This window comes from Euwallacea fornicatus, chromosome 21 (assembly GCF_040115645.1).
Source record: "Euwallacea fornicatus isolate EFF26 chromosome 21, ASM4011564v1, whole genome shotgun sequence".
Classification (NCBI taxonomy): Eukaryota; Metazoa; Arthropoda; class Insecta; order Coleoptera; family Curculionidae; genus Euwallacea; species Euwallacea fornicatus.
In genome coordinates this window covers 2,933,978-2,954,815 of record NC_089561.1, presented here as the reverse complement: position 1 = coordinate 2,954,815, position 20,838 = coordinate 2,933,978, and the positions used below count along the sequence as shown (strand labels likewise).

General features: G+C 35.7%; 2 protein-coding genes and 1 long non-coding RNA gene across 12 annotated transcripts; 1 reads left to right on the top strand and 2 right to left on the bottom strand.

Annotated features, from left to right (window-relative positions):
* Positions 1–169: 169 nt before the first annotated feature.
* LOC136346004 (uncharacterized) lies at positions 170–890 on the bottom strand. The gene is made up of 2 exons (XR_010733243.1): positions 508–890; positions 170–451 (listed from the first exon to the last, which is right to left on the bottom strand). It is a non-coding gene; the product is annotated as an uncharacterized lncRNA (long non-coding RNA).
* Positions 891–3,220: 2,330 nt separating this feature from the next.
* On the bottom strand, positions 3,221–8,903 carry LOC136346015 (WD repeat-containing protein 26). Of its 2 annotated transcripts, none has more exons than XM_066294838.1 (10): positions 8,511–8,903; positions 7,045–7,258; positions 6,769–6,925; positions 6,533–6,708; positions 6,236–6,470; positions 6,020–6,179; positions 5,791–5,966; positions 5,541–5,719; positions 5,240–5,456; positions 3,221–5,018 (listed from the first exon to the last, which is right to left on the bottom strand). In XM_066294838.1, exons 2-10 carry the CDS (start codon positions 7,200–7,202, stop codon positions 4,836–4,838), a joined length of 1,641 nt encoding a protein of 546 aa, XP_066150935.1. In that variant the 5' UTR covers positions 7,203–7,258; positions 8,511–8,903; the 3' UTR covers positions 3,221–4,835. The 2 variants fall into 2 exon arrangements, with proteins under 2 accessions (XP_066150935.1, XP_066150934.1); XM_066294837.1 differs by having other exon boundaries at positions 6,533–6,717; positions 8,511–8,898.
* Positions 8,904–9,236: 333 nt separating this feature from the next.
* Positions 9,237–18,222, top strand: LOC136346013 (probable phosphorylase b kinase regulatory subunit alpha). Of its 9 annotated transcripts, none has more exons than XM_066294823.1 (21): positions 9,237–9,414; positions 9,782–10,093; positions 10,174–10,333; positions 10,397–10,663; positions 10,719–10,907; positions 11,379–11,531; positions 11,588–11,761; positions 11,813–11,983; positions 12,037–12,189; positions 12,324–12,471; positions 14,167–14,331; positions 14,382–14,552; positions 14,784–14,834; positions 15,351–15,553; positions 16,259–16,409; positions 16,465–16,657; positions 16,730–17,013; positions 17,067–17,119; positions 17,236–17,388; positions 17,533–17,790; positions 17,847–18,222. In XM_066294823.1, the coding sequence occupies exons 2-21, from the start codon at positions 9,792–9,794 to the stop codon at positions 18,072–18,074; spliced, it is 3,627 nt and encodes a 1,208-aa protein (XP_066150920.1). In that variant the 5' UTR covers positions 9,237–9,414; positions 9,782–9,791; the 3' UTR covers positions 18,075–18,222. The 9 variants fall into 9 exon arrangements, with proteins under 9 accessions (XP_066150920.1, XP_066150919.1, XP_066150926.1 ...); XM_066294822.1 differs by having other exon boundaries at positions 9,750–10,093; XM_066294821.1 differs by lacking the exons at positions 9,237–9,414; positions 12,324–12,471 and adding an exon at positions 12,658–12,805 and having other exon boundaries at positions 9,662–10,093.
* The last annotated feature ends 2,616 nt before the right edge of the window (positions 18,223–20,838 follow it).

Here is a 20,838-nt window from a genome sequence, read left to right as displayed (position 1 = left end):
TACGTAGTAAGATGCAATATTTTCAAATTTAGGAAAATAGGGGAAAAGGGGCGAATTCAACGCAGTCATTTCATTATGCGAACATACCTCGATGGATTAAAAAATACATTTCCCATTGGAGAGAGAACTTGATCGATTTAAAAGTTAGAGATTGTTGAGAACAATACTATTTTAAAATTTCATATGACATTTAATACGCTATCTTCATAATTAATATACATTATGAATATAATAAAGATAAAACAACTGCCCACCTTAACATTTTGTCTCAATCTATTAAACCTGAAGGACTTAGAGGGCTGAATGATATATGAAATATAATAATACTAATTGTTTTATAAAGAATAGCCATAAGCACCATATCACGACTCTGCGTGGACAAAATCTTCTCTGCCAAGTTGTCCGAGCCTCCTTAATCGTCCAACAATACCTGTAGCAACTGACAGAGTAGCTAGGAAAATGGAGAATACGTGTAAACCAAAGCAAATCAAGCGAAATAACCTTCACCTTGCGTAGGGGGAGTTGCCCTCCTGTGAAACTGCTTGAAGTCCCTCTCCCACAACAAGATTCAGCAAAGTACCTAGGTGTCCACCTAGACAGGAGGCTAACATGGAAAAACCACATCAAAGCAAAAAGAACACAAATGAATATAGCACTAAAAAAAATATCTTGGCTCTTGGGCTATCGATCTGAACTAAACCTCAACAATAGGTCACATGTTTACAAATCCATTATCAAACATATTTGGACATATGGCGTGCAGTTGTGGGGTACAGCTAGTCAATTAAACATAAATATCATTCAGAGCTTCCTATTAAAGACCCTTAGAATGCTGACCAAAACTCCATGGTATGTGACCAATAACACCCTGCACACAGACCTTCAAATCCCTACTGTTCGTGAAGAAATCACCAAATATAGCAACAAATATCTAGACCGACTTAACCATCATCCCAATCATCTAGGGTCAATCTGTTGGATTCGTTACAATATACCAACAGACTAAAAAGATTCAATCCTCTCGAAGTTCCGGATAAATTTTAAGATAGAATTATTGGGAGCTTGAATTGTCGAACTTCCTATACACATATGTAATCTAATTAGTACATGTAATTCATCAAATATTACTAAATGTCCTGTAACGACAAATTGTAATAAACATTTAAAATTAAAAAAAAATGAATTGTCCGGAATTCGTAATTTTTATTAATGAAGCGTTAATGCATAATGTACTTTTACTTACACTTAACAATCTTGGAAGCCGTTGGAGTTGCCCTTGGAAGAACCACAAATGACAAATAAATTCAGCTCAAGCCAGAGACAAACACAGGCGAATACTTAAACGCCACAATAATGAAATTAATTTCCAAAACTACAATTAAAAACCTTAAATGTATGTATGTTGACCGTGGATCCCCTATTAAGATCGTGGAGCCTTGGAAAGCCCTTTTTCGGACCTTCATTTTCAACACCAAAATATTGCGAAAATTAGGAACCAAAACTATAAAAGCTATTACCAAACAATTTTCGTTTCAAGCGAACTGGATGGTTAGTTCATTTCGTATTTCGAATATCTTGTTTATCATATTACCAATCGGCTGAATCAGCTAAGAATCGATATTTTTTGCAAAGGTACGAGTCATAGAACGAATCAGAACAACCATACGATGACCCTCAAGCATTCAAATAACTTTACACTTATAGTTTTTTACACTTACACTTATAGAAACGATACGAAAAACGAAATAATATACAGTGTGTATACGTTTGAGAACAGATATATAGTATAAGCAGTAACAAAAATCAATTCGAGTGGTCACCAACACAAAATATAAAATTAAACAAGGTTAAATTAGGTACAGTGATAAAACACCAATTGCTTACCACGGATAAACCTTCTGAAATTTTCATCCCTTTGGAATTCCGTTGATAAAAACTGTCAGTTCGTAGCTATCGGCAACAGAGATTTCAATTACTACTTCTTTTCGACACAGCACGCACTGCACTGCCCGGTCTCATGTCTGCCTATGGCTTTTTAATGGCCGAAATTTTTACTTTAATTCAATTTGAAATACTTCCAAATATGCTGCTCAAGGATCGTGCAGCTTCGGAAACTCGAATGCAAACGAGACGAAGATGGCAAATAAAGTCGAACTTAAAAAGTGCGATTTCACCCTTTTCAGCTGAGCATAGTCCCGTACGAACACTAATTACATTTTTATTAAAATTAAACTTCAAATCCGCATAAATTTTTCCAAATTTTTGCACATTTTCAGTGGAAATTTGATCATTTTCTGGAACGACACGGGAGAAAACGCGGAAACGCCATTAGCACTGACAGCGGGGATGTTATTCTTTTGTTTTCAGAACCTTCTTAATCCAAAGCGACACCTTAGGATGACGTATTATCTCAAAACTGTATGTTGATTTATTTATGCTGAGAAATCAATATTAATATGTTTTAATTTAAATAATTATACTCCTTCAGGGAATAAAAATAATCTGGAAGGGGGTTTCCTCAGCTTTGGAAAATTAGCATTCCGCCAGAAAAACTGACCAAAATCAGGTGTTTCCTTTATAATTTGGAGCTCCATTGTCTATATATTGTTTTACCTGGAAAGAAAAACGCGACCCAAAACGAGGAGGAAATTAAAGTTGTATCTAACGAGCTTTTCAAGAGCAAAAACACCCGATCATTAATTCGTTCCGTATTATGAATATCTTGTTTATCGTGTTGCCACTCGGCTAAATCGTCATTCTACTGTACGTAAAAATAAACAATAAAAAAATAATTCTATATATCATATATCACTTTATCCCCTTTACCATTTAAGATATTTGAGAGAGTGGTTCTGCTAAGTAGGGAGTTGAAAAAGGAGCAGTAAATTCTATATTAAAATTGTACCCCCTCGATAACCAAATCGACGTATTTTTTGCGATTAAAAAAAAATCCATCTCGTCCTGAAATAATAAGAGTGATAAATTTTCAAACTGACGCTCTGTAGACAAAAAAATGTTTTTAAGTTAAAAGTGGTAATACAGGGTTTTACTCATATAAAAAACCTTTGAACCTATTTGATCTTACAACCGAGTAACATTTTTGAGCAATCCTTCAAACACGTTTTAATGGGAATTGATGTGGTTTTCCCCCGGAATTTCGAACAATTGTACAATTGTTAAATTGTACTTTTGAACAATCTTAAAAAGATAAACAACCAAATATTTCCTCAATCATTGCTTTCTATATTTTCTCTATAACAGACCATGATAAGGACACATTGTATTCGAAAATTACGTAATATAAAATACTTAAATATTATTGCATACGTATCAGCACAAGTCGTGAATTCGAAATCATTATAGGTATACTTAAAAATTTACTCCACATAAGTTAATTATTCCAATTCGTTATAATAGTTACCGTTAGTTTGTATTACATTTTTATAAAACTATGGACCCTAAAGAAACTAGAAATATATTTAGGCGAAATTATAAAATTGGGACGTCTAAGGCAAATCGCTGAGTAATGCACACATACGACATTTGTTACGGTAATGTGTATTTTGTTAAATCACACGCTTGAATAAGTTTATCTCCGTAAATTATTATTAAAGAACACAATTGTACGCTCTTAATAGTAGAAACTTGGCAGTCTTATATAAAAAGAATATAATTTTCTGTCAGCTACTTTAGTCTAGTGTAAAGCTAACCTGTTGACGCCAAATCTTTCACAAAGAGGATACTGAAACCTCACCGCTATACATACGTGAGACCAAAACTCTACAACTAAATCCGTGTAGGGAAACTTTATCCATACGGTCTACAAACCTAATTTGTACAGACAAAACGATTCCGTTACTTGTCAGACGTTTAAAATTAGCTGGTAAGAGGCACTGATTAAAATCGTATTCCATATATCAAATATAAATAAGTTCAAGAAAGTATGACACAGTCCGAGAAGAAATCCAGATAAAGAAGCCTTAGCTGGGTAACGTTTTTCTATAGTTAATGAAATTTTGAGTAAGTGCCTTGCAATTTATCCTTGTATCAGTTTAAATATCAGTAATTATAGTGATTTCAAAAAATCTTTCTTTAAATTCGGCATTTAACATTTCTCCTCTTCCTGATACGCCTTGATTAATACTTGCGATTCTCAAGTTTATATCGTGAAGAACGCATATACGTTAGATCTCAACATTGACAATTTTCACGGCTCATCGAATATTGTCTCGTCTCTTTGGCTGCATATTTTTTTTTATTGAATCGGCTTTAATTGAAGGCAATTACATTCTACTTTAATTCGAGTGATTTTCGATAACTAGAAGGCACACTGAGGGAGCTGTTTTGAATGATCTGAACAAATGATAATGCCACTTGAAACACTTTTAAATTAGCTCTGATGAAACCTGTATGTTTAACACAGATGGTTCTTATCCGTCCACATGTGTAAAACATGAAATTGGTGAATTATCTTTTTTCGATTTATCGAGTCAATCAAAGCCACCTCTACACAGATTTCTGCAGGAAAACTACACCCAAATCACAGACAACCCAAACCAATAACCTACACCAGGGTTCACAAGAAGTTTAACGCGATTACTGAAAAATAAAAAATAATAAGAAGGATTTAACTCCGGGATCATAAATAGTATCTATCATACTGTGGGAGTAGTCTAAACAAGAAAAAGGTACACCCACCAAAAGAAAAACATACCTTTCTGCCAACCCTGGACCTATACACCTGACAAGTAAATATTAATCCTGGCCACTGCGACTTACTGACCAGTATTTGAATGCACAATAATGTCCGTTAACACGTCGTCGTCCGGCGTGTATTAGCTGACTCCTGCTGGCTTTGGCACTTTGCTTTTGGGACCCCACACCCGGATAGTGAAGTCGTCGGAAACGGACACCATCATGTGAGGATATACGGGGTTCCAAGCGACACAATTTACAGTGCGAGTGTGGCCTTGGAGAGTGGCGATCGGTTGCTCATTTCTGATATGCCAAATGTACACCTGGAAGTTGGGAAACAAGACGTTATAGGTAATGAAATACGACTAGACTCATTCATTCTCTAAAGTACTAATCCATATTGTTATAAATAAATTAGTTTTTTGAATTGAGCGTGTATCCTGTATAGTTTAGCATTTAAATTTATCATTTTGTCTAATCATCAAATATTTTTACTACTTAATTCACAGGAGAGCCGAAATCAATATAAAAAAAGTTTGCCTACCTGATGATCCTCACTTCCACTAGCAATAAAATCTTGATTAAACCCACCGAAGGTCGAATGGATGGTAAAATGCCCCTGCGTAACGCCTTGATAACGTCTAACCAAATTTTTATCGTTCAGGTCCCACAGATGTACTCCCTGCGTGGCTACGTTTAATAGAGCCAATCGATCGTTCTTATCGATGGTGAAGGTCATGATAGGATGGTTCTCTTGAACCCTTAAATGAAATTATCTCATAGTTCAAAAATTAGTTGGTGCAGCTCATTTGTGTTCGGATGAGCAAAAAACGAGTTTTTCTTACAGCTCTTGATCTATCATATCGTCAAAATCGTAAGCCTTTATCCTATAGTGAGAATCGGCTGCTAAAACAGTCCTTCCATCACTGCGATACCATAAGCCACTGACTCGAACCCCTTCCCAAGATTCGAGAACTGTGCCCTCCATGTTACATTCATAAAAATGGCCTCTAATTCCACCCACCTGTTAAACAAACCAAAACATCACGTTAAATCGGTCAAAAGTGTAATGTAAACTGGTAAAAGGATCCTTACGACAAATTTACTGCCGTCTTTATGCCACGCACAACATGTCAGTGCGTCTTCCGGAGATTGTGTCACCTTCAAGTATTTCTCAGTCTCCAAATTCCACAACCACACTTCAGGACTATCTTCAGGCCCACATGCTATTAGATGTTTAGAATCGGGGTTCCAGCTAATATAGGCTACTCCTGTGTAAACCTCACTCTCAGTTAAAACGCTAATTACTCAATATTTTTAATACCATAATTCTGACCCTCTAGAACCTTCCTTAGGGTAAGCTTGCAAGTATCTGGATTGACGTCCCATATAATAACATTTGTATCCTTTGAACCAGTTGCTAGTTTTTTACCATCGGGAGAAAATGCGCAAAACCATACCTCATCACAGTGATCATTTAAGACCTAAACAGCGATAAAAGTTTTATAATTTTTGGAGTTTTAGAGGTATCAGAACTAGCCTGAATTGCGTGCACGGGAAAATCGTCTTTACCACACATGTGGTCGGATAGCAGAGAAACATTTGCTAAAGTTACTTTATCCTGAGTGTTATGATGCGTGCAATAAAGCGTTTGCCGTTCTAAAGCCTGCTCCAAAAGATGCCGCAGGCGATTTGGAGGCAGCATCACATTAGGAGGCAAAAAAGCCTGTAGTTTCTCCATTAATGCCAGTCGAGATTCTTTGCCTTTGCCTTTCCTTCAATGATTTTACGCGTGCATATGGAGTATTAATTATGTGTCTATAAATGAAATATTTACCAATTAGTTCTTTCATGCAGTTCTTCATTATTTGAGCACATCATATAACTAGAAAGTTGATGAACCCTGGTCGTGTTATGCTGCAAAGGCGTCAGTTCATTTCTTAAAACATGCAACGCATCTAAGACCCTGCCGTCTTCGAGATATTCCAGGTACTTCTGTTCAAGAAGCAAAAACTTCATGTCCTAGAAAACATTTTTGACAACATGTTCAAAATATATTGGAATGTTTGGTACCAAAATATTGTTACTAGCTCCTAATAATGGTCTAAGTTCTTGTAAATCATGATCCGCTTTACTCCAATCTCCATCCATTACATGAAGTTTGAATTTAGTGGCTGCTGGATGGTCCAAGCGGCAGCCTGATTCAGTCATTAGAACGTCACAAGTGCGACTAAAATTTTATAACATTTCCTATAATTGATATATGTATTTCCCGTGTAAGACGTTTATTGATTTGAAATTATCATTATGAAATCGTTAAGTGAGCTGGTAATATTTAAAAAATCTTACTTGAGGCCTTCACTGCTGAGATATTGTCCGATAATCCGCACAATGTCTTGCGCGCTACTAGTGAGGGTGACACCATTCGCAGTGACATCACTGCAGTGTCCATTTGAAGAGCAGGAGGCACCATTTTCTACAACCCCATTACTAGTTGGTTGCTGCATGTTGTCAGTGGAAGTTTGCAGGGTCCGGGCTTTTTTTTGCGGAGGTTCAGAACCACCTGACCAGAAAAGGTCAATAATAACAATGATAGTAATAATAATTTGCCTTTGAAATGTACATGGAGGAAATAACCATCTGACATTGCATTATTAACAAAACATTAACAAAGGTTTTCATTTGAAACTTTAGCAAAAAGGTAAAAGTTAATTCTTATTTGGCTTTAACTGAGAATACTGTACAATTCCACCTTTTCAATAACTACTACTTGTGTGTGATGTGTTATTTTCAAAAAGCATTTTATCATGTGTGCATCACTTACATACATCTCTTTGCTGGTGAACTAGTGTGAGAAGATTAAGACCTAAGCTAAAGTAAACACAAAAAGATATCCAACCACCTCAAAATAATGTAGAGGAGCACAAAGTGCACTTCTTTCGGCTGATTCAGAAAATGATAATAAAGGCACTACATTTAACAACAAAGAATATTTTAGTTTACTGCAAAGGTTTAAATGAATAAGTTAAGACAGTAAATAATGTTAGAAATAAAAGTTGTATAAATATACAGGATATTCTATTCCACCATGTTTACATAAACTTTTGGTTGTTTTATTGGCTGACAAGTTCTGACAGATTAGCATACTTTCACCCACAGTGGAAAATGGTTAAAAATGCAAACAGCCAACTATTTAATGTTCTCATGTGATTAATTTAAAAAGGAATTTCCAGGTTAGATTCTACTCTACTTTTAAAGCAAAATGTTACAATTTTGTAGATTTTATGGTTAATTGAAACATCAAAAAACGACGCATTAAGTTCGAAGAATAGCTGACTTCCCACCATCTTTGTTTTATTATGACATTTTATAAAGTGTCAGACTGATACAGATAGCTTTTGGTAACCATATTGCTGCAATGAGTGCCCCCTTTTAGAAGCCTGAATATGCCACAAGTAAACATTTACTTAACAATTCAAATAAATGATTTTTAAAAATATAAATAAATATATGGAGAATCCCTTTAAGAACTCAACAAAACTTTCTTAAATAATTGTGAGATACAGAGTCACTGAAAAATAACAGACAATTAACCCATAAGTCTTTCTCCTTCAAACAAAGGAAAATGTTGTTGGTTTTCATTTTGAAAAATTACGAAAATTTGAACAAAAAAGTAGAAAACCTAGTGCGCATCATCAATAAATAATGAATCTTGAAACTCCATCTTGTTATGTTGAAATACCTACTTACTTGTTATAGGTATGAATTGAAATAAAGACTTCTGGAACTAAACATAGAAAAAAAACATTTCTTACCGTCGTCACCTGACGAATCACTGTCCAGAGTTATTTTGACAGCGCAATTGGCCCCCTTACTTTCCAGATTTTACCGTTCCTGACTTGCAGAAAGCAAGTTCTTTGTTTTTCTGGCTATGGCTATTGCTATTACGTCATTCGCAACGAGAAAATCGGGGTCTAGGCTAACGCAACGGATGCTTAATCGAGAACGCACATTTCTCTATATTAACCCCAAAAGGAAAAACGTTTTTTAATTAGTCGTGAGCTTTCGTTATGCATGTTACGCGAAAACAAATAACAGCTGAAAAATCTTCGGAAGGTGGAAGCTTGGAGAACAGCTGGAAATGTTTTGTTGACCTCGAATTGTTTTTTTTTTTGTGAGAGACGTCAATGTCAAAGTCAGGTGTTTTTCTAATGGATTTCCTCATTACCACTAGAGGGTGTCCCAGTTACTCTGGAAATTCGAAAAATTTAGGAGAGCGGTTTATTCTATTTATTTCTAATAGGTGTAAATTCTGAAACAAATATTAATAAAAAAATTATATTATAACCTAACTAACGTATGCAGTGATGTATCGCCATTATTTAAACTACAGTATTTTAGTAGCGCCATTAGAGTACACAGAACTATTAAGTCAGAACAAAGACGACTAACTTCTAAAAATTGGTGCATTGACCCACCGTCGACGATGGTAGAGCATAGTTGCCGTTCTTGACGTTGACATTGTTGTCAAGTTTGACCGATTTTCCGCAATAATGTACTCATTCTTCAAGTTGCGAATAATGGAACTTCTACAGGAGTAGTTTTGGGAGCTGATATAATTTAGCTGTTGATAAGTTCTCATGAATCTCACTTTACGCAACGTTTCATCCAAAAAATATATAACACCGTACTTTGTGTGGGCCGAAGATTAAACTTAAGGTAACCATCAAGGTGTTCTTTAAATCTAAGTTTATAAGGGCTTTAAAAAACATAAGAGATGCCAGTTAAGATTTTTGTGGGTTTTTTTCCAGTGCGAAAATAAATTCATGTCAAACGCGCATCATGTTATCAAACTCATATAATAATTAGTCACGTGATTTTTCATTGCCGGTATGGAGTAGTTTGTAGGATGGAATGTTGTATCACATTCTATGAAGTCACAACACCATTGACATTGACTTGTCATTGAAATCCTAACCTTAATTTTTGCTAACTAATTAATTACTAAGATTATTAATTATTTATTTCTCAAAATTTTTAATTCCACCTTTTAGTTTGACCATTACCAGTAAACATTCTCTTCTAGAAAAGCAAAAATGCGCAGCCGAAGTAATTCCGGTGTTCGGCTGGATTATTACCAGCGAATTGTTCATAAGATCATAATGTCCAAGCAGAACCCCGTAACGGGCCTGTTTCCCTTGAATGATCACAACAATCACGCGTGGATCAGAAATAATGTGTATTGCATAATGTCGGTGTGGGGCCTTGCCATGGCATATAAAAAGATGGCAGATCAAGATGAGGATAGAGCCAAAACTTATGAACTTGAACAAGCTTGTGTTAAGCTTATGAGGGGGCTTTTAATGGCCATGATGCAACAGAAAGATAAAGTGGAGAGGTAATCATATTCTAAATAAGAATGTCTTTGATTTTTCTAAGATCTCCTTAATAATATAAGAAATTATTCTATTTTTTCAGATTTAAACAAACCCAAAATCCTTTAGATTCATTGCATGCGAAGTATTGTTCTGAAACAGGTCAAATTGTAGTTGGTGATAATGAATGGGGCCATCTACAAATTGATGCAATTTCCTTATATTTATTAGTTTTGGCTCAAATGACTGCATCTGGATTGCAAGTATGATTTATTTTTTATGCAAAAGCCTTGTCCTATATATAGTTTCCTTTGATGGTATTGCAGATTGTATTTAATTTAGATGAAGTTTCTTTTATACAAAATCTGGTATTTTACATTGAATGTGCATATTGCACTCCAGATTATGGAATATGGGAAAGGGGGGATAAATCTAACCATGGCCTTCCAGAGCTGAATGCAAGCTCAATTGGCATGGCCAAAGCTGCATTAGAAGCCATGAATGAGTTAGATTTATTTGGAGCTAGGGGGGGCCCTTATAGTGTTATACATGTACTGACTGATGAAGCTCAGAAATGTCAAGCTGTTTTACAGGTCAGTTTGTTCATTTATATTCTCAAAATATTAAATCTCAAATATTTTTTTTAAGTCAATGTTGCCAAGGGAGTCAGGCTCTAAGGAAATAGACAGCGGTTTGCTTTCAGTAATTAGTTTTCCAGCTTTTGCAGTTGATGATCCTAATGTTATTAATATGACAAAGGAATCTATTATTGAGAAATTGTTAGGGAAATATGGATGCAAACGATTTTTAAGAGATGGTTATAAAACTCCCAAAGAGGTAAAATACATATATCAGAACATCATATTTTTGTTTACATTTTATGGTTAAATTAAAAACAATCTGAAAAACTTGATATTTCATTTATTGTGTAACTGCTTAACTACTTACATGGGATGTCTTATTGATTGAAATTGTGCTTTTCTTAGAGCATTTAATATTTCTTCGCTTGGGGCGCATCTTTAAAAACTTCAATTTGTAACAAAAAAATCAGTGAAGTTCTCCCAAAGCTGAAAAATGCCTAAGGGATTTTTATGTTAAAGCCTAGAGATGTCCATATGGAGATTAAATAATGCACCAAAGTTTTAAGGGTTTTTAGTTATTCCATATGCTCCTCAGGATTCAACTAACTTCAATTACGGTATGAATGAATACTGAAAGCATTTTAGATGATAAAAAGGATTATTTAATCTTTCAAATTTAACTGTCACTTTTCATTATCTCAAGATACTTATTTGTTCTGCCTTTAAGGACCCAAGAAGACTATATTATGAGCCTTGGGAACTTAGGATGTTTGAGAATATTGAATGTGAATGGCCAATGTTTTACTGTTATTTAATAATTGATGCTTTATTTGCCGGCGATAATGAAGCCGCAGAGGAATACACTGAACGTCTAGAGGAGGTAAAATGCTGCTCCACTAAATACCACTGTAGGAATCAAATATTTTCTCTCAATAGGTAATGATAAAGACTGAAGATGGAATGAAACTTGTACCTGAATTATACGCGGTACCTGCTGAATTAGTGGCCGCTGAATATAAAGAACCGGGCTCACAATATAGAATTCCTTTAGGACAAAGTCCTTTTTTGTGGGCCCAGTCATTATACATAATTGGAAAGTTATTACAAGAGGTATATTAAAGGTTTCTAGGGCTAAGGATATCATTAACTGGGAAATTTAAGAAATTTTTAGCTCCAGGTGAACTTGACCCTCTCAATCGACGTCTTTGTGCGGAGAAGAAACCAGACGTAGTGGTACAAGTCGTTATTTTAGCTGAAGATATCGAAATTAAAAATAAACTCGCAGAGCACGATATTATGGTGCAAACTGTGGCCGAAGTTGCTCCTATAGAGGTTTGTACATTGCTATTTTATATGTTTTTCAAATTTAAGACAGAGGGTTCCAGGTACAACCAGCACGAGTTTTATCCCATCTTTATACTTACTTGGGGAGAAACAAGAAGTTGGGATTAACTGGGAGAAAATCAAAGGATGTAGGGATCTTGAGTACAAGTAAATTATATTCGCTTGGAGATAGAATTTTCGCCTTCACTCCTCAGGTGAGTTTGTTGTTATACTCGATTATTTTGACACAATAGGCGATCAAAAAATAGGATTTATAAAAAAAATCAATAAAAAAATCGCATTTATACAAATTATAATTGCGGTTTTAACATGTTTTTTATTTCTTTAGTTTACGGACTTATCGCACAATTACATCGCATCCGATTACGAACTAATGATAGATATTTGCAAGAGCGAGATTAATTTTTTGAAATCGAGCTGGCAAAATATGCTCGGTCGGCCTCTCGTCACAATTTTGTGTAGGAGATTCCAACTAGGTATTTATCATGTGTTTTGAATTTTGCCCACTAACAATTGGCTTTTGTTTTGCCCCAGTAATATCGCCTCTTGTTATAGTGATGTGATTTTTCTGTGTGTAACGTCTTTATTAGGTAAATAAAAATAGTAAAAATTAATTTGAAAATTAAACTTTGTTTTGATCGTATATATCACCCAACTTTTAGAATATCGATATGAGTGAATACTATACCAGTTATGATCTGGCACTTCTGGCCGACAAGTTAACGACCCACATCGCTTTCCTAACTATCACTTGGCGTAACCTGTTGGGAAGGCCTACGGTCACTCTTGTAGCCACGCGTCATTATTTAGGTAAAAAGTAAGCTCAAATTTAGGCATGCCCAGTAATGATTCAGCATTTTAATTTTCGGTGTTCACAACATTTTTCACCTTAAAAGTAGTAATTCACTACACTTATTATTATTCGACGTGAACGTGGGCTTGAAAGGATATCCTTACATTTATTATAGTAGCAATTATATAGGATCTTTCTGAATTGACTGTACAACACTTTATTAAAAAATCCTGAATAAAAATAAGGCGTTCTCAGAAAATTTACCTTAATTCAATGTTGCTTTCTGTTCACGTCAAAACGCCAATTTATGAGGTAACTCTTAGTTCCAAAATTAATAAAATCGAAAAAGTGTTCAGCAATTATTTCAAAAAACGATATTAATTCGAAAACTTTAGTACCCTGTAGCATCAAAATGAAACAACATTGGATGTAGGTAAGTTTGTCTAGAATTCCTTATTTTTGCTTCAGAAATTTTTGGTCAAATGTTGTACAATTACTTCAGGGACAGACTGTATAATTATATTGAATATTATTGTACACTTCCGCTACATGCAACCGCTGTAACACAGTTATAGACTTTAGGAAACTATTTAATATAAGCATATGAGGATTATATACACAGGGTTAAGCTAAATGAGATATCTTTCTTAAAGTTCGTGATACAGTGAGATAATAAACTCACGTCAACTCCTCAACCATGCGTTCACAACAGATTGAAATTTAAGAAGGCCTCTTCGGAACGACGATCTGGGTTGCATTGACCTCCAGTAGTTTTTCAACAAGTTAAGCCATTAAAACGACCATATTTAAGATTTATACGTTATTTTGCCTTGCCCGTTATTTTATTTCTCGAATGGAAGGAAATTTTTCTAAAACGCAGCAAAATGACAAAATTCTCTTCCTTAGCAATACTTAAATAAGGACTTGCGATATACGAGGCTATTGCTCTGTGGATCTGTTGTCATTTGCGATGTTTTTTACCTCGTTTGCATGCAATTTTCGTATGTTTTGTATGTTGTATGTAGATTTAACATTATCACTAATTAGAATTGTAGAATAGGGGTTCATATCACATTAGAACTAGAGTATGAAATTGTCTAAACAATGCTTGTGGTCCCTTCTAACACCCTTTATATATTATGGGCGTTAATCAGATAGTTGCTATACAGAGTGTCTCCTTTGAAAGTGTTAGATCGCGGTAATTTTTTGTTTTTTGTGTGATTTACATTAAACTTGTTCCTTAAATAAACCTTAGGGAATTATCATTTGGTACTAGTTTGATCTAAATCAGATGAAGCAAAATTTATTCCGTTGTTCCAATCTTAAATAAGAAATTCTGCATAATTACATCTAAAGAAAACTATTTCGTATTTTGCAGAAAACGGGAAAATCCCATTAGCAATGATCACCACAATGAAAAAACTCAAATCTGGCTACATAAACGGCACTCGGGTTACTTTAGGACATTTAAGTGAATTCTTGAGCACCAGTTCTATAACGAACTTGAGTTTTTTGGGGTGCCACGAAGATGGAATCCCTGATAGTATGAACAATACCTTTAGTTGAAAATAATCCCTTCATACACAATTTCAGAGCTTAATCCTCAAGTGTACCATTACCTAGAAGAGCATTTGCAGAAGTCATTGTCTCATAAATCATCACTACTGACATCACCCACCCCCAGAAGCAGGAATCGGCATTTGTTAAAGCGAAGAATGTCAGTTAGGGGCGCGGTCAAGAAAACGCGTTCCATTAATGTCGATGGTGAGTATTTTGCGAAGCTAGAAATTATGCCAATTAGGACAATTTACCTAATATCTACTGGTTGAGTAAGTTGGGTATAAAAATTTAATAATATCATAATTTTTGAGTTTTTAATTTGATTTTTTCCTTTAATTTTTTGCACATCTTTGCTACTAATTTCTGAGTTTTTTTAATAAGTACCATAGTTTGGGTTATCGTTTCTATTTATTTAATCGCACTTTTTTGGACCAGCCCTGAACACTTGGATACGAAGTCCGTCGGGTTCAAAAAATAGTCCTTCAGGTAAGTCTCCTTATTACCTTAATGGCTCTGATTTGGTACCTTTATGCGTCACTCAAATCTGGTCTGGATGTTTTCGGTCGGTGGTTTTTGTTTTGATTTTACTAATTTTTTTCACTTCTCAAATTTCTTATGACTAACTGGTACATTCCCCTTCGTATGTAGTTTGGTGCGATTCATGATAAATTTGAGGTTTGACGCTTATTACAGCTGCATGATTTTTTTATCTTCTTAAATTGGAACTAAAGCTGGTCTTTTTTGTGTGTCGTACCTAGTTCTAACAATCTCCATATGTTTGCATTCATTTAACATTGTTTACATGACTTTACTTATTTTTTACTCACTCTCATACATGCTTAACTGGATCACGAATGAACATTGCACATAAAGAGGTAAGTAAGCATCTATTAGTGTTGTATCAGATACTGCAGCTTATTTAATATATTACCTTAATTCTCCATTAATCGAAGGACTTAAAACTGTTTTTATTTCCACTTTTAATAGTAGTTGTGTTTTCAGCTGAAACATTAGGCATGGAGAGTAATGCCACTCTGGAAAGACGCGGGTCTATATTTTTTTCAGCCGACGCCGTGGACGCTGCTGACTCCAAATCAGAGCGAACATCCAACGTTTCATCTCCGGAAAAAAAGAGCGAAGTGCAGGTTTCAAATGTTCCAAAGCACCGGACTCAAAGCGAAAGCCAGCACTACGCCGATACAGAGGTGCGCAAATAATTTTTTACATTTAACTTTCATGCGTCATTATTTTAGTACTCATTTTGTCAATTTTGATCCGCTTGGCAGAAATAAAAGGCTTACTTCCTTCCAGTTTGATTTTAACAAAACATTCGAATACATGAAAGAATGCATGATGTAAACAGTATGGAAAGAGAAATGATGAAATTTTGAATATCAGAAATTTTAACTGTTAACAATTTAGGTTGATCAATTATTTCCATGTGGGGAGGAAGTATTCATATTTAACCAATTTAGATTCTTCCTAATACTCTTATTTCGCTTTGCTACAAATAAATGTTTAAATGTAAATGCGTATGAGTAACTGTTTTCACGATCTCATTGCTTTTTAAAATTAAAAAATCAAGCCTTATTTTCTGGTCACCATGGTGAATATAACATTGTCTGTTCTTCCCCAACTTTGTCACATAGGAAATATGAGGGGTTAGTTGAGTTGCCGGGAGATGTCGCCACATCTGTTTTTGCCTTGTTTCTTTATTCGCTTAGGGCGATGGTTTTTCAAATCAAAATGATTACGAAATTTTTCATTGGTCTCTTAAGTTCCACCATTGTACATAAGTGTGCACGTGTAAACAAAAACTAATTGATGTTGAATGTTTCGTTATTGTGTTTGCCCTTTTTCCACCACTATTTTTTTCTTGAAATAAAATTATAATCACTGTATTCCATCAGGTTGATGAGCTCTTTGCAATGCTTCGAGAGTCTGACTCGTTAGATGAACAGGGCGACATCCTTCAATTTTTAGTAGCTTCAAAGGGCCTGGATTCTAACACTGACATGTTAGAAAACGGTCGAGTTGTGACGGTTAGGGACTTACTGAAGGGTGCGTTTAAGCATAATTGTGTCTCCAAGCATTGGTTTACTTGTCTGATATTAAGGACTCTATGAGAAAGCTTGCCAACAGAAAATGTGGGGTCTGGTGCGACACACTGCAGGCATGCTGGGAAAAAGAGTGGAAGACTTGGCTAAGTCGGTGACTGATCTGTTAGTGAGGCAAAAGCAGATTACTGTGGGAATGCCTCCAAATAATGAGCATACTATTACCGCTCCTTTGCCCGAGAGTGAATTGAGGTCAGTGTTCTTCAAGTTTAAAAATTAATTGGTGCATGTTTTGGTGCTAAAAAATGAATTCATTTCACGCAGATTATTGATTCACGAGGCGTATGGTCAGGACGACAGTACAGCAATGCTAACCCAGGAATTATTGGTTTATCTCGCCATGTTCATTCGTACGGAACCTCAATTGTTTATGGAGATGCTCCGATTGAGGATTGGATTGATCATTCAAGTAATGGCCACTGAACTTTCCAGAACGCTTATTTGCGATGGAGATGAGGCCTCGGAGCACTTGCTCAATCTGAGCCCCTTTGAGATGAAAAACTTGTTGTATCATATAATTAGCGGAAAAGAATTCGCCATTAGTAGCGGTGAGAAGTTATTGAGAGAGTTCAAAATTTCACATTATTGCCTTTTATTTTAGTGGGAAGGGGTAATTTTTCGATTGTCAGCAACAAATCCAGTCGCATTAGCAAGGTAAATTAAGAATAAAATTTCGAAAGGAGTAGTTTTGTCAATTCTTTAGTGCTGGATATGTTCTTTCTATAATTGAGCCGCGTTCGATTCGATTGACTTTTCTTGTACTCTTACAGAAAAGTCACATAAGTCTATCGGCTGATGCAGCTGTTGATGATTTGATTGAGCCTGACAGACAAGGTCAATGGTTGCGTCGACGAAGACTTGATGGGGCTCTGAATAGAGTGCCTAGAGATTTTTATCCCAGGGTGTGGAACGTCCTTGAACGTGTAAGTATAAAATAAATATAGAATGAAATTCAGCATAATAACCACAAAATGAAGCAGCTCCTTTAAAAAATTAAGCAGGAAGGGCCATAAATACAGATCGTAGGTCAGGTGTTTTCATTGACTGAACCAAATTGCAATTGACAGTGCCATGGAATAGACATCGCCAGCAAGGTCTTGCCTCAATGTTTGACTCAAGAAATGACCCCAGGAGAGCTTAAATTCGCGCTTGCAGTTGAGACGGTGCTGAATACAATCCCTCAACCTGAATATCGTCAACTTATCGTGGAAGCCTTGATGGTGCTCACTTTAGTGGCCGAATACAACGTGGCTCCATTTTTGGGCGGTATCATCGAGATTGAGTATTTGGTCCATCGAGCCAACGAGTTATTTTTGGCTGACCAGGTAATTGGGAAACAGGCTTAGCGCCAAACTTTTGTGACGACTTATTTAATTTCAAGATGAGTTGCAATGGAGATGCAACTCTATGCTGCGCCAAACCCAAAGAGCAGCGCGAAACAACCAACTCTGGAGGTTTGCTGTGTGGCGGGGCCGCTTATATTTGCCAACATTTCTATGACAGCGCTCCCAGTGGGGCCTATGGAACCATGACATATTTGACTAAAGCCATAGCAATGTACCTCGACTGCGTCCCCAAAACCGGGGAGTTAGAATGCAGCATCTGCTAATCAAATCTGTGAAAAATTCTTTTATTGGGTTATAATCTCTTTTAGGCAGCCGATAAAAAATGTATTTATTCTTTACAGTGTTTCTATATAGTAGCTTTGTTTCATTATAATTTCAAGGTATATTCAAATAAAGTTTGTGTATATTTAATACACTTTTAACGGTTATTGATACTAAAACAGACTCAGAAATTTCAGGTAGGTAATTAATGATTTGGCAGATCATTCCCTATACACTCACCTACGTTAAACTGGTACTGGTATCTACCTTACCCAACACGCGGGTACTACCCCTTACCTCCTCTCCTAACACGTGGTTCATGCCTTCATATATTTCACGGATATAGCAAAAATTCGTGTCCTCACCCGGTACATTCGTAAAAGGCATATCAGGAATGTAAACTAATGTACTCTGTTAGGTAGATGTTTTCTCGTTCAGAACCGGGGGCGACGTATTCGCGGAGGTGGTGTGTGCTATGTTTGGGCAAAAGGCGAGTCGAGTGGAAAACTGGAAGGTCAGCTGAAGGAATCGTCGAAGATTTTTTTTCAGCTTATTTGTTCGTCCACTGAATACCAGAACGATTTTTGCGCCGTTGTGAAGCGGCTTCTGGTTAGGTGGTTTTTGGCAAAAAAATACTGGGTGGTTCAGTGTGAGTTCCACAAAGGGAACTCTACTGAGATGTTTCTTGGTTTATCAAGATAGTAAAGTTTCGATTTTTCTATATGCATTAATCATAGTTTTGCACGCATTCGATATGCGCGTGCCACGTACATACGCTTCGAAATACAGATGCCGAAAAATTTCTCTTCATTATGTGGACTTAGCTAAAGATAAAAGCCACGGCACTGGTCTTGCTACCCTAAGCAATAAAGCAGTCTCTGGATGCAGTTTGAACATACGTTTTATGTTCTGTTTCATTTAAGTGGTATCGCAGAAAAGAACGATTGCACGATGTTACGCAACCAATGATTGTTTTGAATTATAATGAAGGAACGGTGGTGGCAAATAAGAATTTAAAAAGACGAAATGGGAGATTTCTTTCCATTGTTAGACTTTAATGTCGAATAATTTTGACCATTAGTTTTGCCTTTTCGGAAGTGATTTTTACCATAAAGTAAATATTTAATGTTATTTTTTTTAGGCTTCGCCTTATCAACAATGCTTCTATTGTACATTGCAGCTTTCCTGCTGTAAAAAAATCAAAGGATAGATGTTACTCGGCGACAATGTCTTGAATTATTAAAATTTGAAGAGAAATTACCAAAATTTCACGCACACAGATATGTACAAGCACAAGTGATGAATCAACGGATGACTTATCCTCTTCGAATAACGCTCGCATCAGACCTGCTGGTAAAATTCCTCAAATCAGTTTTTACACGGTGCATCTATTTCACCTTTTTTTAGTAGGTGCAGGATGAAAAAACGCTGAAAACATTTCTTTTGAGGATTGAATGCAACAATATATCGGATATATAATTGTACACATCTATACCAGGCAGAGTTCGATTGTCGAGGTATCACGGGTGCTTCAACATTTTTACGCCCCCTGTATGGTCGTTTAAACCTGTGGCTCACATCTGGTAATTTATTCCTACAAACAGCTGATTGAATCGTTGTATGAATAATTATTAAATCATGTGCAAATTGTATCAATGACGCACACCTGCTGGCTAGTCCATGTAAATATATACATACGTAGTAAGGTCCAAAAGTTTCTGTGCTAATACACTTTTAAGGGTGGTAGAATAAGACTTCTTTTTTCTAAATATATCCTTTTTTTTATCTCATTTCACTTTTCAGAACGACTAATTGACAATTCTAAACTCTTGAAATAACGACCAAAAGTTTTTATGTTTTAAAATGTTTTAAAACTGTTTGACTTCTTCAAAAATTGAAACATTTGTTACCGTGTGGGTCAAACTTTAATTTTGAGACAAAAAAATCACTGGGGGTCAGGTCAGGACTCCAAGGTTGACGATTCAGTTCTTGCGAACTGCATTTGGACATTGCAGGTTTTGCAACTGTAGCCCTGCATTTGTAAAATTTAATCAGTATTTGGACTCAAAATTTTTCAAACTAAATAACTACTTCCTTGATTTGGCTTAATTTTAGCCCACAGATACATAAAGGATTAAAGTATATCAACAAAGTGTTGTTGCTTGTTATAGTAAATCGAAATATATGGTTTCAATACTATGGAGCGCATGGAACCGTATATCAATAACATCTAATGGTTATATCGTGTTTTATTAGTAAATTACGAGTATCTTAAACTAAGTCATTTTTGCTGGCTCAAGGCTGTCTAGCATCTATAAAACTTTGATTGGTTTAACCAATGGTGAAAATCGATGATGAATGATAAACACATTTAATAGTAAATTATCGTTATTAGACATGACACAAATCTTTCAAGCGAAAGCTCCTATTTGGGATATGAATGATGGTAAATTAAATCGAATGATAAGCTTCGTCATAATCAGAAAAACAATTATTATTGAACGTGGGCGTTACACGAAGAGGTCAACGGTATAAAGCATCAAGTGTAGGTACTACTTAAGTAAATGGTGTTTTATATGGATACAACACGATGCACGTGTCGAGTTAATAATTCATCTGCAAGCTTGGAAAACGTTGGCTAATGCCAGAAAAGTTTCTCGCAAATACATAAGAGAGCGATAATCTAAGTCCATAAGGCAGTCGCGCCCATCACGTTTCTTCTTTTCCCTGCAACTTCAGACAGTCGATAATCAGTTTGCTGACTCG

What these genes read in the sequence shown, in the direction of transcription:
- LOC136346015 (XM_066294837.1), bottom strand. Translation starts at nt 7,202, where the DNA reads ATGCAGCAACCAACTAGTAATGGGGTTGTAGAAAATGGTGCCTCCTGC. An exon ending in GAGCTAGTAACAATATTTTG is followed by an intron (nt 6,718 to 6,768) that starts GTACCAAACATT and finishes AATGTTTTCTAG; the next exon opens with GACATGAAGTTTTTGCTTCT. An exon ending in GTGGAAGTGAGGATCATCAG is followed by an intron (nt 5,019 to 5,239) that starts GTAGGCAAACTT and finishes CCCAACTTCCAG; the next exon opens with GTGTACATTTGGCATATCAG.
- LOC136346013 (XM_066294823.1), top strand. Translation starts at nt 9,792, where the DNA reads ATGCGCAGCCGAAGTAATTCCGGTGTTCGGCTGGATTATTACCAGCGA. An exon ending in TTGCCCGAGAGTGAATTGAG is followed by an intron (nt 16,658 to 16,729) that starts GTCAGTGTTCTT and finishes CATTTCACGCAG; the next exon opens with ATTATTGATTCACGAGGCGT. An exon ending in AGAATTCGCCATTAGTAGCG is followed by an intron (nt 17,014 to 17,066) that starts GTGAGAAGTTAT and finishes CTTTTATTTTAG; the next exon opens with TGGGAAGGGGTAATTTTTCG.